Here is a 14,700-nt window from a genome sequence, read left to right as displayed (position 1 = left end):
TCGGGGCAGAGCAGACCCAGGAGCGGGGCACTTGCTCACTCCTCCCCTTGAAAAAACAAACTCTCTTACCATGAAACACCTGTCACCTCCCCCTCCTCTGTACACTACTCCTCCCCTCCTTCTGACTGTTTCTTTTCTCTTACTCACCTCCCACTTACCTAATTGTATTTTCACTGTTCTTTCCTCTGGATGTTTCCTGTTTTCCAGTCCCTTTCTCATAAAACTGTGTGTCCCTTGAAGTTTTTCTGTATCGGGTTGCACACAGCAAGCACCTGTCAGGTGATGGGCCATGTGAGAAAAGCAGCAAAATATTGAGCCATTCTTCCTCTGACATCACTTTGTTTCCCAGAATTTGTAATACATGGCTCTCTTCATATCCCCTCGAAACATCTTGTTACTTTTGTTCCTTCGGGGGTGTCTGTTTATTAGAGAAAGTGAATTCACACTTTTTGAATTCAAAACGTGTGCACCATTTATTGTATAATCCAGTAAATTTCAGAGAAAAGTGTGTTGTATTATTTGTTTCAAGTGTATTTGTATAGGGACAGGTATTTTGCTAACCAATACCATAACAGCAATTTTAGTATAGCTAATCTGCTGTCCAATCCCAAGAAGGTCTGTAAATAACATCCAACTCAAACACACAAAGTTAACAAAAGACCAACCCTACATGGGGTATGTACCAAAGACATACAACAGTTTTTAAAAATTGTATATCATCAATTAAATATTATAGTAGTAAAGCTGAAATATACTTTGAATGTGTATCACATTTGCAGACTCTGTTTTGATCTTGGCTCTGAGAAATGTTATTCACATCTCCATGGATTGGCTGTCCTCCTGTATCGACCATTGTCTGTTACTTGTACAAAATAAAGATCCTGAACCACAGCACCTCTCACAGACTAGTGCTTGAATGTTTTTCATGCCTAAAAAAGAGGGGTACTTTACAGACGATTCGTTTTACAGCTCTGACTTCCTCTTGTCAGAGAAGAAGTTGAAAACAGAAGCAGTGCCAGGACTTTCAGACCTGCCTTTGTACCGTGACCAGCGGAGGATTAAAATAGATGGGCCATGACTTTGTCTCCTTGATCAGACCAGTAGACTGATGACTGATAGCTTCCTGAGGGGGTTTCCTTTTTTAAATTGAGAGTCATCACTCCAGTCCACATCCTCTTTCAGTGACACTACAGGTATCTAAAGAACAATGGAATCCAACTTTATGGAATAACATTGATTTTGGAATAACCATCATTACTGCCCTTTGGTTTTGAGAGAAAACTTGGGTTAGTCAAGACTTAAATCAGTTCAATAAATCACAAATATAACAATCCTGCCAAAGGCTGGGGAAAGGTTTAGTTGAGGGGAGGAACAGCAAAGATGAACAGCTGGGGATCTTTATTGGGTCTGTAACTCATATTCATCTATCTCTTCCTTGTTAGAAGTGTTACCCATTGTTTATTATTTTTTATTATGGAAAAGGGGTATGAAATGTGGAAACCAATTTCAATCATTTATTATATATTGTTTTAAAATATATTTTAACAAACAATACATTAATGTTCCAGTTATAGATTAAAATAGATATATATAATATAGATTTTTTTTGTTTCGACTGGGATTGGTCAGCCACTGGTGTGTAAGATTAAAGCAGAACCCTTCACGTATTTTAAGCCTAAAACTGAACATATCATTACCCCCTTTACGAGAGTGAGGTTTTACTAACTCAACATCACAGAGATTTCCCGGCATTTAGTACAACCACAGTCCATGTGAGAAACCATGTGAGGTGTTTGGCGTTTTAGTTTCTTAGCCAGAAGTATGCACGTGTACATGGACTTTCAAGCCTCTGCCTATCACATTTCTCTCATCAAAGGAGGTCTCTGTGTCAGGGCAGGTGTGGCAGAAAACCTGTGGTTTAAAGGAAGACAGCGGGGGAGGAGGCCAACCCTCATAAGAGTCCCCCTAAAACAATAATCCTGCTTTCAACCTATACTCCACCATTCTTTCCAAGTAATCATATCCTCATCATTCCCATGTCACTATCATGTGGTTAGGAAAACTAGTGAGATACAGCTGGCCTACCTGAATTCAAAATGAAAATGAAAACAACCAAAACGCACCTTTTAAAAATATGGAAAACACATTTTCACACATCATGATATGCACATACAAAGAGGGGTGTGTTCACTTTCTCTGACAACTGCTATTATCTTGCTATTTGCTTAATACACTCCACTATAATTTTCTGTTCTGGCACCTACATTGGTCTGGAAAAACAGAGGGAATTCCTCCCCCCTTTCTTTTTTTCCCAGAGGTGGAGGTCCTATTAATGTTACCACGCTGTCTGGCCCAGCTGAATATATTTACTTAGTGTTAGGAGAGTGGTGGCCACAAAGGCAGGAATGTGCCTGAGTGTGACTTGAAAGCGGCTGTTACATTTAAATTCTGAACCCATAAAATAAATACAGACCGGCCTTGCAATTTTTATGAATGGCTGCATTGATTCCAAAACACGCCCACCAATCAGCAAACTATCCTCGCGCTGAAGCCACGCCCGCTTGGAATGTCGGGGCTGCTGTCTGTGCGCTGATTGGCTAGAAGTATAAAGAGGGCGTGGACTTCCAAAGGGTATAAACTAGATGTTTTGACGCTTATCTCGATAGAAAAACAAGGACTACGGTCCGAAACTGACTGAAACTCATTGTGAAACTACTTAAGAAAAGCAACTGTCCAGAGGACTGTAACTTTAAGATATTATTCTATCGTTTTTGTGTGTTAGTAAAACTTATCATGGCCTTTCTGAGCTACCTGACTGTACTGACAACAGCCGTCATCGCACAGGTAAGACGTTTCTTGTGCAGCTGTGAGTGAGCAAACACATCTGTTTAAAGGAAATGTTTTAAAGATTAAGATACATTTAATGTGTAATCTGCAATTGATAGTGTAATATTGTGATTACACTTTAATCTCAACCCGACATGAACATCCCCTGGTGTAAATAAGTCTATTTTAGAGAAGATTTCACGTGTTCACATATTCCCGTTTAAGTTAAAACATCAGACTCACTAATGTGTATTTATGTCTGTATAAAAGTGAATATAATATGGCTACACAGTTTGTAAATGTAGTTAAAGTGGGATTATTCTTCTTGGTTCCTCTGAAATTGGTCGTTCTTTCTGGTAATAAGCATGCCTACTCATGCCTTCTTTTTTAAAGCACAGTGACGTGTTGATTCCCACAAACTTGAACAAGTTTGCTCTAGTGCTGAGGGATGACTCAAACACCCGAGACTACAAACGCTGAGCCGTCTAGACACTCAGGGCTGACCAGCCAGCAGTGACTTCAGGCCTTGTCTTTTGGGGAATTTGAAATCAGCCAAAAAAAAACTGGGTCCTTGAGCGCTTATACAACATTAAAAATGAATGTAGGAGCTCCTCCTTCCAGTTTGATGTTTGAAGAACAGCTGGGATGAGTGCACTGATTAAAGGGAGGTAGATTAGAATAGTTCAATCTGTGTGAAGCATTATGGGTCTAAATGTAAGCCCTGTTGTGAAGCTGCACTGTAGATTTTTGAAGTTGTTGTTGTTGTTTTAGTTTTGTAGAAAGCTTTGCAAAACTCAGACAATTTGCATCTTGTCTGACAATGTGATTTTGCTTTCTGGTCTTTCCCTCCAGGTGACTGCTAGCTGCCCAGCTGTGTGTGACTGCCCTGATAGGCCTATGGTTTGCACTCCAGGAGTTAGCACTGTGCCAGATGGATGTGGGTGCTGCAAGGTGTGTGCTGCACAGCTTAACCAGGACTGCAACCCAATAAGGCCTTGCGACCACCACAAAGGGCTGGAGTGTAATTATGGCAATGATGTGACCATGGCCTGGGGCATTTGTCGAGGTGAGAGACAAGGGAATAGTGCATGTTTGGAGGGAATGAATTTCACTCTCAAATTGTTACTTTCTACAGCTATTTGCACAGCTCACTCAATGGCTTAGTATTAACACAGGGTAAAAGACTCCTATATAAAAAATGACTATGTGGAATTTGATGTGCTTTAGACGGCAAAAGGTCTTGATACCTCTGTGTTCAAAACATGTCCAAAAGAAATGGATCTTAATAGACCCTCCCTTCTATTAAGTCAAAGCCATCATAACTCCATGATCAAGCTAAATGTAAGCTTGCACATCCGAGAACAAGACAGGGGGTATTTTAATGAGTCGTAGATGTTTTATGGCAGCGACCGGGGGTTTCAAAGATAAAAATACACTTTCCATCTGCACCATGCCGGTGCTGCCCTACAAACTATGAATAGCAGGTTCTTCCAGGCTTTGGAGACAAGGAGTCTGACACTTACTGTCTCCTTATTTCCACTGACCTTTCAATCTTTGTGATCTTTTTGTGATTGTGCATACTGTTGCCATGTGAAGTCATTGTGCTTGGGTCAGGAGAAATACCACATAATAGCCATTCGTATATCAATGGCTCACCCAGTGTTAATCTGACATCTTGGAGTAAACTTCACTTTGGAAGAATCCAACAATGGAGAAAAGTCTTGATGAGTTGCAAACCCTCATCAGTCTTATTTATCCAGGTGTATGCTAACTCCTTCCCACAATTTGCAGGTCAATACATGTAAAGTTTAAGCTGAGTAAATTGTGTCTTTCCAGCAAAATCAGAGGGACGCACATGTGAGTACAACGGCAGGATCTACCAGAATGGTGAGAGCTTCCGTGCCGGCTGCAAACACCAATGCACCTGCATCGACGGCGCTGTTGGCTGCGCTCCTCTCTGCACCAACAAGCTGCCACCAGCCTCTCCATCCTGCCCCTACCCACGGCTGGTCCGGATATCCGGGCAGTGCTGCTTCAGTGTGGACTGCCATAAGGGCACCTGGCAGCTCCCCCCTAAGCATCAGGTTTGTGTCATCATTAATTTAGCATGAATCAACAAAGGATTCTCTAAGTGACTGACAAACAAAGCACAAATTGGACAAAATAGTTCCTGAAAAAGAAAATGAAATATCAAAGAGTGGAGGTGCAATTCATCGCCTGCCACTGTGGTGTCTCCATACAGTATGTAGACAAATAAAAAACATAAAATAAGTTTAAAAAAAGCATTGAGTATTCACAGTTAAGAAGCTTGAACCAGAGAAGATAGGAATTTAAGGTATAAAGTCTCTGACCCATTTCACTGAAGTAATACATCGATAACCAGAGCACTGTGGTGATAACAGTGTAAAAAAACCATAAAGATAGGCATGACTGCGGCACTGTCTCATCTTATCCTATTTCTCATCACAGGTGCCTACGCCACAACAACCCCTGCCCAGACATCGGCACCATATGGAACATCAGCCTAATAACGAGCTGACCAACGAGCTTACGGACGTTAAGTCCAGCGGCTGGGAGAGTGAACATGGCTACAAACACCTGCCTGGTGAGAGACACTAAACTGAGGAGCAATATTGAGTGGTTAGGATCACTGGATTACTCACATTCGTGCATATCATCAGTGAAAACAATATATTACAGAATATAAAAATGGGTATATATTCATAAAAAAATACATGTGAGAATATTTACATTTGTACGTAATCGATGTGGAGCCAATTTAAGATATATAGCTGAAAAGTAAAGAATATTTTACTACTTTTCTGTCCTGTCATTCCCTTGTTTGACCCCACGATGGGGCCCAGACCCGAGGTGGGGAACTACTGGCCTAATTGATACTTATGTTTTATTATTTATTTCTCTCTATGCCTTCCACCCCTTCCTGGCTCCTCAGTTTGGAACCATCTAAAGAAGAAGTGTCCCGTCCAGACCACTGACTGGTCCCAGTGCTCCAGCAGCTGTGGGATGGGCGTTTCTTCTCGCATAACAAACAAGAACCCTCAGTGCAAAATGGAGAGAGAAATGAGAATCTGTACCGTACGTCCGTGCGACAGCCTCACAGTCCCCGCAAAGGTGAAGCCCAATAAACTTGATTTGAACTGAAGGAGAGACAGACCGAGAGCATAGGTCGAATATTCTCATTACTGCCAAGATAATTTCTTATCAGAAAATCTTATCTCTTTCAGAGAAACCTAAACGCCTTGAGATAACAAGCATCACTAGGGAATTAATTCAGCTCTTATCAATCCATGTCAGACTGCGCAGGATAAAACAATGCCTGCACAAATTTGCTCTGCTAACCTGTTCCTATCTGTGCTGCAGAGAGTGTAACGTTAGACGTTCTGGTACTGAGTAAATATGTTCTTAGTGCTAATGCCATCTTTATCCTAAGCTTAAGAAGACATAAGTCTAGCGGTACTTTTAGGAAGCTCTGTATCCAGTGGGAAAAGGGCAGTGCTGTTGTACTCAGTGTTTTGGTGGTGAGCAGGCACCTTTATAAATATAGTCCCCCACCCCCGGCATTCCTGCCAAGCAACTGTCCATAGCTTTTCCCCGTCTGTGTACTCAGGGTCCAGGGAAGTGCTGTGTCTATATTAATCCCCCATGTTGGACACACACTAAGATCTCTTCTCACTGCTCTACTGGGCTCAAAGTTCTGGTGCCAAGAACCCTCAGGTGTCAGAGAGTTTTAACTATCAGATGTTGAATTAATGTTTCATCTCACTCAATCCCTGTTTTGGCATTATGAGTTGATGTCTGGCCCTCTTAATGTGAAACTAATGAGTTTGAGGGCAAAGCTGCTTAAATCTGCTGTTATGTAAAATGACAGGGCAGGAAAAAAGCCAGAGCTCATTAGTTTTATTTTACAGATAAAACGTTCATGTTGCTTTTGCAAAACTTTGCTTCTAAAGGTGATTGGGCAGAACAATCCTCATTCAGACTATGGAACTCACCTCTTATTTTTATCATCCAACCACAGAAAGGGAAAAAGTGCTCCCCGGCCCGGAAAGCCCCAGAGCCCGTCCGCCTGTCCTACGGAGAATGTGCCAGTGTCCGCCTCTACCGGCCCAACTACTGCGGAGTGTGTGCGGACGGGCGGTGCTGCTCTCCGCGCCACACACGCACTGTCCCGGTGACCTTTGTCTGCCCTGATGGTGAGCGGTTCCAGCGGTCGGCCATGTTCATCCAGTCGTGTAAATGTAGCAATGATTGTGGACACCTCAACGAAGTGGCCCTCCCGCCACAGCAGTGGATGTATGGAGATACACACCAGTTTATAGACTAGTAGAGAGGATTTGTATTTTGTTTTATAATGTGACGAGGTCGACTTTCTTGATGAAGGAAGACGCTTCAAGACTATGAGCCATTTTTCCCATTTGGTTCCAAAGTGAAGACCACAGGCACCCGCCTGAATGCTGAACAGCAGGCAGCGAGGGCCGCCTCGGTTTTATTTCAATCATAAAGGTAACCTTTAATTGTATTATGTGACCAGAGTGTATTGTACATTTCTGTTCAAACAGACATGGGACCTAAATTAGAGCCCTGAAGCACCCCTGGACTTCCTTGTCTCTGGACTGATTGCTGGTTCAGGCGTAGAGGATTTTTTTTAAACCTCTCTGATCAGCCTGAGAGGAGAAATGCTACAAGAGCAACAAAGCACTTTGTGTAGCACTGAAAGTTAGGAACTATAACTATGACAGCAGTGCACAATGGATTACTGCACCTCCAACAACAGCCTGTGATGGTCAACAACTCCATATCCCACAATGCACTGTGACTACTCAGCGACAAGCAAAATAATATTTTGCAGCTTTATGTAGAAGGAAAATGTGGACTTTATAAAAAATAATTATATATATACGGCAGCAAATCATGTGATGAACATAAGCACAGACTGAATGATTGTTCCTCGTTTTGGCATGCTGACGTGACAAGTGTTTTTATATTTACACGCAATATTTAAATGATAAGGAATGCTATCTGGAACTGACAAGAGCGTTCAGCATGACTGGACCAATTGCCCTTAGATTTCTTGATTATGCATTAAATGCAGCTTATAGAAATGTCTTACACAAACCTATATTTGAGAATGTATATTGGATCACTGTATTCTGTAAATATATTTTCTTTATTTGGATCCAAGTTTGTATCGTTGTCACATTTATTTAGTCCTATGGATTAAGACACTCCTGTGTAGCAGTCACATGTTTATGTGGCTTCATCCATGTGATAAAACTGGCTGCTAAACTCAAGTCAGATTCATGGTTTTGTTTTCACTGAACATGTACTTTTAAACAGACAGTTTATCATTGCAGGAGCATGCTACTCAACTGTTAGGGGAAACAGTGGCTATGTCTTTTGACTATGATTATAGCACCCTCTGCTTGTGAGGATTATTAACTACAACACATTTGGTTGTTAATGATACTTGTACAGTGTAATGGTATGTGTAGTGCGACATCTGAAAAACTTGACTGCTTAAGTACGTACACAAAATGAAATCCAACACCATTAATAAGGTATAAAAAAGTTTATTTCATCAACCAAAACAATATATCCATGTTTTAACATGAAACATTAAAAACACACCCTGCAAAGAACAAAAAGGCTTTTATCATTATGAACTTTCCAACAAATATGTTCATATAGGGGACTTTAAAATAAATGGGGGTTTTTTTTTCTTCACCAAAATACGGAAACACGACGGGTCACACGTTCTCCACTGAAAAGACACCTCAGACTCATCTGGACTGTTCAACTGCAAAGAGAAAAAGCAATGTTTTCAATATTTTGGGGTTAAAAGATATGTACTATAGAAGTTGAACATCGTCATATGTGTGACAATAATGAGACCATAAACACTGTGCCCCCAATTTTCATCAAATACACACTGATTTCTGGTTCCTTTTATTTAGCTCTGACCTTTTTCTCACCGGTAACAGAAGAGGATAGCAGTTAAGCTTAATACATTCAACATGTTTACTATGAAGAGATGGATAACCACACAAAAAACATAATACCATTACACTGACTGGCAGTAAAGCTTGTGAGAAAGAATAGAACTTACTGTAGGAGGAGATATCAATCTCCTCTGGTAGCTCTGCTACGTTGACCTCAAAGCGGTCCTGGATGTCGTTCAGGGTCTTTGCATCAACCTCATCAGACACAAAGGTGACGGCAAGGCCTTTGGTCCCAAACCTGCCAGCACGGGCCACCTGAGGTACAAACAAAGAAGATAGGGCTCAACACAGGCTTTGCTTGAAGGAAAACAAGAATGCCAAAAACATTTCTATCTTCTATAATCTATAATCATGGACAAAGATTATTTAAGATCTGCATTACGCTTCTGATCATAAAACATTGACAGTCACAACATAATAATATAGAAGTTTCCTCTACCTCTTTTTAAGAATTAACAAAGAAAGGTAAATTGGGTACAACGGCACCCCCGTATGTGGTATTTTCATTTAATCGATGATATACAAAAACACAAAATAATATAGCTGCACTGACTCTGTGAAGGTATGTGTCAGAATCCTCTGGCATGTCGTAGTTGAACACAATGTTGACTCGCTCGATGTCCATGCCTCGGCCAAACAGGTTGGTGGCAACCAGGATTCGTCGCTGGAAGTCTTTAAACTGCTGGTATCGGGATAACCTGTGGGGATTGGCATATAAAAACATTATTGTATACAAGACAGACCACTGACTTCTTTCCTTTCAAACAATATCCTTTCCCACATATATATGGCTATAAAATCTGATTAGGACATGATGTTTATGAAATTACAGTACAGTGAGTTGAACAGGAAATTTACATTAGGAACCGTACTGTGGAATTCCATGCTTTTTTTTTTAAAGACTAGAAATAAAAAAAGGTACCTACCGCTCTTCCTGTGCCATGCCCCTGTGGATGGCGATGGCAGGGAAATTTTGTTCCACCAGCAGCTGTGACAGAGCCACACAGCGATGCACCGACTTCACAAAGATCACCACCTAAACAGTAACCAAAAGGAAAGCCTTGATAATTAATATATTTGGAATGGAAAATACAGTAATGAGATACATACACACTAACATCAACATCTAGAAGACAAAGATTAAACTTTGAAATGATTAGATAAGGGATGCAAACTTCGCAAATGTTAATCTCTTTTATAAAGATTTAAGAATTCAAACTACTAAAACTGAAATTCTGAAAAACTGTCTCTATTACTGCCAAATACCTGGTTGAACTCGAGTACATCGAGCAGGTCGAACAGCTTTCGGTTCTTCTCGCTATCCTTCAACTTGCAGTAATACTGTTGTAAGCCGTGGAGTGTCAGCTTGGTTTCGTCATCCACAAAGACTTCCATGGGCTAAAGGAGAGGAACACAAACATTATTCTCACAGACACATTACAATTCCATTGAATTTTATGAACTTGGACCATGCTTTGAGAAATGCAAGGCAGCTAACTGAGCTTGTTCTCTTGGACTGCAGCAGAGCCAGGAGGACTGACTGTCCTGACCAAGCCAAATCTGCCCAGGAGGATCACTTTGCCCCTCATAAATGGCCACATATGACACTGACAGCCACACGTGGGCAAAGCTGAGAGGGACTTTGTAACAAACACAGAAATAAAACATTATATGTTGATGATAACTCACGTCCTGCATGAATTTGCGGCAGACGGGGCGGATGTCTTTGCTTAGCGTGGCGCTGAACATCATAACCTGTTTCTCATGGGGTGTCACCCTAAAGATTTCCTGGACGTCACGCCGCATGTCTGTTGAAACATGAAAGAAATCCATAATATACTCACTGCATTTGATTTAATCTTTGCATATAAAGCAATAGAGAAGCTTTAGCCATGCTCAACATCTCTATAAATCAGGAAGAAGGAGTTTTCAAACAAAGGAATACAAGTACAATTAGATGACAGTGAAAACATACCAGCAAGACACTTTTTATTTTTACATTAAATGCTCAGTTATACCTCTTTATAATGGAATTAGAGCTTCAGCTTATTAGGGAAAATGTTATGGAGAAAAAACAAAGATATGGATAGTAGGAGAAATGAAATGACACTACTGTCAGTAAGATAGTATTTCACAGGAGAAAAAGTCTTCCCTATCTTACATACTGCCAACAGTCCTTCGCCATAGCTACTTTCCTAAAATACCACTTTAAACATTTCAGTTCCTACTCACCCAGCTGCTCCAGCATCCTATCACACTCGTCCAGCACAAAGTGTTTGATGTTCTTCACGTTGAGGGTCTTGTTGCGGATGAGGGCCAGGGTACGTCCTGGAGTTCCAACGACAATGTGAGGACAGTTCTTCTTCAAGACTTCCTCGTCCTTCTTGATGGCCAGGCCACCAAAGAACACTGACACCTTGACAGTGGGCATGTATTTGGAGAAGCGTTCGTACTCTTTGCTGATCTGGAAGGCCAACTCTCTCGTGTGGCACATTACAAGGACCGATACCTGGCGAACAGAGAAAGATGAAATAAGTCTCGTCATCCTCTTATTCCCTCTCAAAACGCCTGTGCTCATGTTTCAATACATACTCTTTTGTTCCAAACTCTGTGTACAATGTTTTTGGGTGAGTAATGTATAACAATTTTAATGTGTTTATCTTATATAGAAGTTTCTTTTAAGTATTTTTTTTTTCTGGATGATTTGTGTGATTTATAACATACATCCAGCTCGACTGGTAATGTAGAGTATTTCAAATATGCTGTAAATTGTGTTTGGGCCGTCTTGTTTCTTTTCATAGAGACTCAGTCTGCCCACCATGTGGGAGTATCAGACAACCCTGTACAGCTCAGCTTGGTCTGGTCAATTTTGAGTCAATCATGCAGATCAAAATATATCATATATTGCTTGTTCTGGTTGTGCTGCTAATTTGACTGCCAACTTTTTAAATGTTTATATTTTTTCGTGTGTGCTAACCCTATAACAAGTATTCCTAACATTGTGTAGGGACATAGCACATAGATCTCTTGAACACATTCAATGCATATGCAACGTTTAGTGCTTGCGGCCTCAGATTAAAGAACTGAGCACGGAATGCAAGTTTAATAGCAACAAAAACTAATCCAGAGAGTGAGCTTAACATAGTGGAATCAATAGTAAACATTAGTCAAAACTGTGGGAGGTAAAATGACCTTTTAGCAGGACAAGAAAAAATAACAAATATGACCAACTCACCTGACCATCTACAGGTTCGATCTGTTGCAGCGTGGCCAGGACAAACACGGCTGTCTTTCCCATTCCAGACTTGGCCTGACACAGGATGTCCATGCCCAGGATAGCTTGTGGAATACACTCATGTTGGACTGAAAAATAAAAAATGGCAATTAAGGTGAGTGAGATTATCATACAAACATATTCGTATTACTTTACAAATGCATGAGAAGTAGGAGGAGTATGTTTGGAGGTGTAGGACATAAATTGGTGGATGTAGATGTAAGCTATTCACCTTCTGAAGGATGCTCAAAACCACAGTCAACAATTGCACGGAGAAGCTCGGGTTTAAGGAGAAAGTCTCTGAACCCTGAGCTGTGAATGGATACGTATGATCCCTTCACTTCCTTCTTGGTTGCTGGGGTTCCACTCTCTGGGGCTCCCTGGGGCTCCTCGTCCTCCTCATAGTCCAAAAGTTCATTATCAACGTCTGTCTCAGCCATCTGGAAGAACATCATGTAAATAAGCGAATCTATATCTCACAACGATATACATTGTCCTCTTTTATGTGCAAGCGTAATAGTTGAGATGGAGCCAGATGGTCAATTTTTTTTTTCATTTGAACATTATGTTTTTCTTCTTACATTAATAATTGTATCCTTTTCTAAAAATATGTTTTAAAACTATTAATGACACATTGTCGTTGCAAATCATGTGTGATCATGAATCCGCTATTTATAAGAAGTATTTAACCCAGAAAGACGTAGATCCTAGCTTGATGCTACGTTGATCAGAAACCTGCTCAGCAGTCTTAAATTAGGATCGTTTGGATAGCGTTAGAAGGCCGCAGCCGCGTTTCGCATCTAAATAAATGAACAGCGTATTTGTAAAAGGCAGTTAACCATTACCCTGTCGTTTCGTTTGGAATTAAACATATTATAAATGGATTCCTTTCAGTTATTACAATTGGGCTGACTTAATACGATGACCGACCGGTATGATCCTCTTCGTTCTCTTTCATTCAAGCTGGCTAGTTAGCATGCTAGCAGCTAACGATGAACGTGACTGACGCATTCATTTAACCAACATTAAAAGCAACAATACATACCTTATCGTACTATGTTACATCTATAACATCGCGTCGTTCAATGTGTAGTATTGCACATTGGACGAATCATCAGAAAAAACATAACTTGATAACTAAGGCTAATAGCCTAACTCAAAACAAAGCTAATGTTAATATTGGCTAGCGTGGTAGCTACCAACGCGAATATTAGTCCAAACTATAGCCAACTCTATCTAGAATTTCACGCATTTCTCATTTAATTAAATGCAGCTGCATTCTGGTGAGTTTGTTGTGAAAAGCATTAAGTGAATACAACGTTACCTTGCAGTGCTAGTTCTATGTCCCGACGATGACTATGTGCGTACCGACCTAACAAGTATTCACAGTAGAGTGCGCACACATGTATGGTGTGTTCAGGTACAACTCGAAAAATCCGACGTTCTCTTTGCGGTTTGAACAAATGGCTGTACAAAATACCGTGTTAGAGGTTTTGCCCATTATCAACGGAAGTAATCACCCAACAAAAATATAAGGGGGCGATTTTTAGTTTCTTTAACACCATGTGATTCTGGACAGAGCCCCGATTGTCCAAACAGACCGGTCCATATTCTTTGATGGAGTATTACGTTATTTGCGATAAAACATGTAGGCATCTGTGTCTAAACAGCAGCGTCTCTACGTCGTCCACTTTTCCAAGGCTCTGATGGTCAGAATCATGGAAGTCAGAAAAAGATGAATAGCTGCAATATTTAATGAACTATTATATTCCCTTGTTATTTCTGTAGATGTTTATGTCGTAATAGATGTGTGGTGACCATATTGTTTCTGCCATTTTATAATATATTACAGACATTCTCATGGGAATGGTCTTTTATGTATTGAATAGATGAAAGCCCTGGGCCATGACCAAACTACCAACTACTTCATTTTTAATCGACCATTCTCCGTATGATATTTCCCATTCAGGCCTTATCGTTTTCAGTTCTTGCTTGTCACATTATCCCAAAAGCCTTAGGAGCTGCTGTCTCCAGTTTTGCCACTTGGGGGCAATACAGTAAACCCATTTGGACAGTTGACAGGTGGCTTTAAATGTACTTTAAGGTATACTTATGTTTGCCAAAAGGGGCCTCAAAACAAAGGCAGAGAAGATCCCTCAAGGCCTGCCTAAGGTAAAAAATAAAAAATTGAAAAAAGCATTGCTATTGCTACCTGCTGCTAATCTCAGGACAGAGTCAGTATACACAGAAGCAGTACGCCTAATTTGGGCTGTTGGTGAAATAATTAAAGAACTATCACTGAAAATAGCAATACTGAAGACATGTGGTTGTATGTATGACAATAATACAGTTAGTTGCTATGACATTATATCTCACAGAGCCAGAAGTTGGCACAATCGTATACATGTACATTTGTGTCACATAATTGATCGTTTAGTTGCCATGCACAGAAAATCCCTAAACCTTACACCACTGTATGACACCTGCAGGTCCTGCCTTGCTTCTAAATAAAGCTCAACACTGATTGGCTATCGGTGTTGTCCTTCTGACGGGATCTGGCAGTCTGAAAAGCCCATTGGC

The 14,700-nt window shown here is 40.7% G+C and overlaps 2 protein-coding genes across 3 annotated transcripts; one reads left to right on the top strand and one right to left on the bottom strand.

The window, feature by feature from the left end:
• The first annotated feature begins 2,674 nt into the window (after positions 1–2,674).
• Positions 2,675–8,023, top strand: LOC134864793 (CCN family member 1-like). The gene is made up of 6 exons (XM_063884042.1): positions 2,675–2,844; positions 3,679–3,892; positions 4,663–4,910; positions 5,296–5,431; positions 5,780–5,958; positions 6,866–8,023. Exons 1-6 carry the CDS (start codon positions 2,794–2,796, stop codon positions 7,169–7,171), a joined length of 1,134 nt encoding a protein of 377 aa, XP_063740112.1. The 5' UTR covers positions 2,675–2,793; the 3' UTR covers positions 7,172–8,023.
• Positions 8,024–8,401: 378 nt separating this feature from the next.
• On the bottom strand, positions 8,402–13,617 carry LOC134864792 (ATP-dependent RNA helicase DDX39A-like). Of its 2 annotated transcripts, none has more exons than XM_063884040.1 (10): positions 13,445–13,617; positions 12,353–12,560; positions 12,082–12,209; positions 11,079–11,355; positions 10,536–10,654; positions 10,113–10,244; positions 9,773–9,882; positions 9,400–9,544; positions 8,954–9,101; positions 8,402–8,644 (listed from the first exon to the last, which is right to left on the bottom strand). In XM_063884040.1, exons 2-10 carry the CDS (start codon positions 12,558–12,560, stop codon positions 8,628–8,630), a joined length of 1,284 nt encoding a protein of 427 aa, XP_063740110.1. In that variant the 5' UTR covers positions 13,445–13,617; the 3' UTR covers positions 8,402–8,627. The 2 variants fall into 2 exon arrangements, with proteins under 2 accessions (XP_063740110.1, XP_063740111.1); XM_063884041.1 differs by lacking the exon at positions 13,445–13,617 and adding an exon at positions 13,166–13,376.
• Positions 13,618–14,700: the final 1,083 nt, after the last annotated feature.

Source organism: Eleginops maclovinus, chromosome 5 (assembly GCF_036324505.1).
Source record: "Eleginops maclovinus isolate JMC-PN-2008 ecotype Puerto Natales chromosome 5, JC_Emac_rtc_rv5, whole genome shotgun sequence".
Lineage (NCBI taxonomy): Eukaryota > Metazoa > Chordata > Actinopteri > Perciformes > Eleginopidae > Eleginops > Eleginops maclovinus.
The sequence above is the reverse complement of the archived record's forward strand: the minus strand, read 5'-3'. Positions and strand labels throughout refer to the sequence as shown.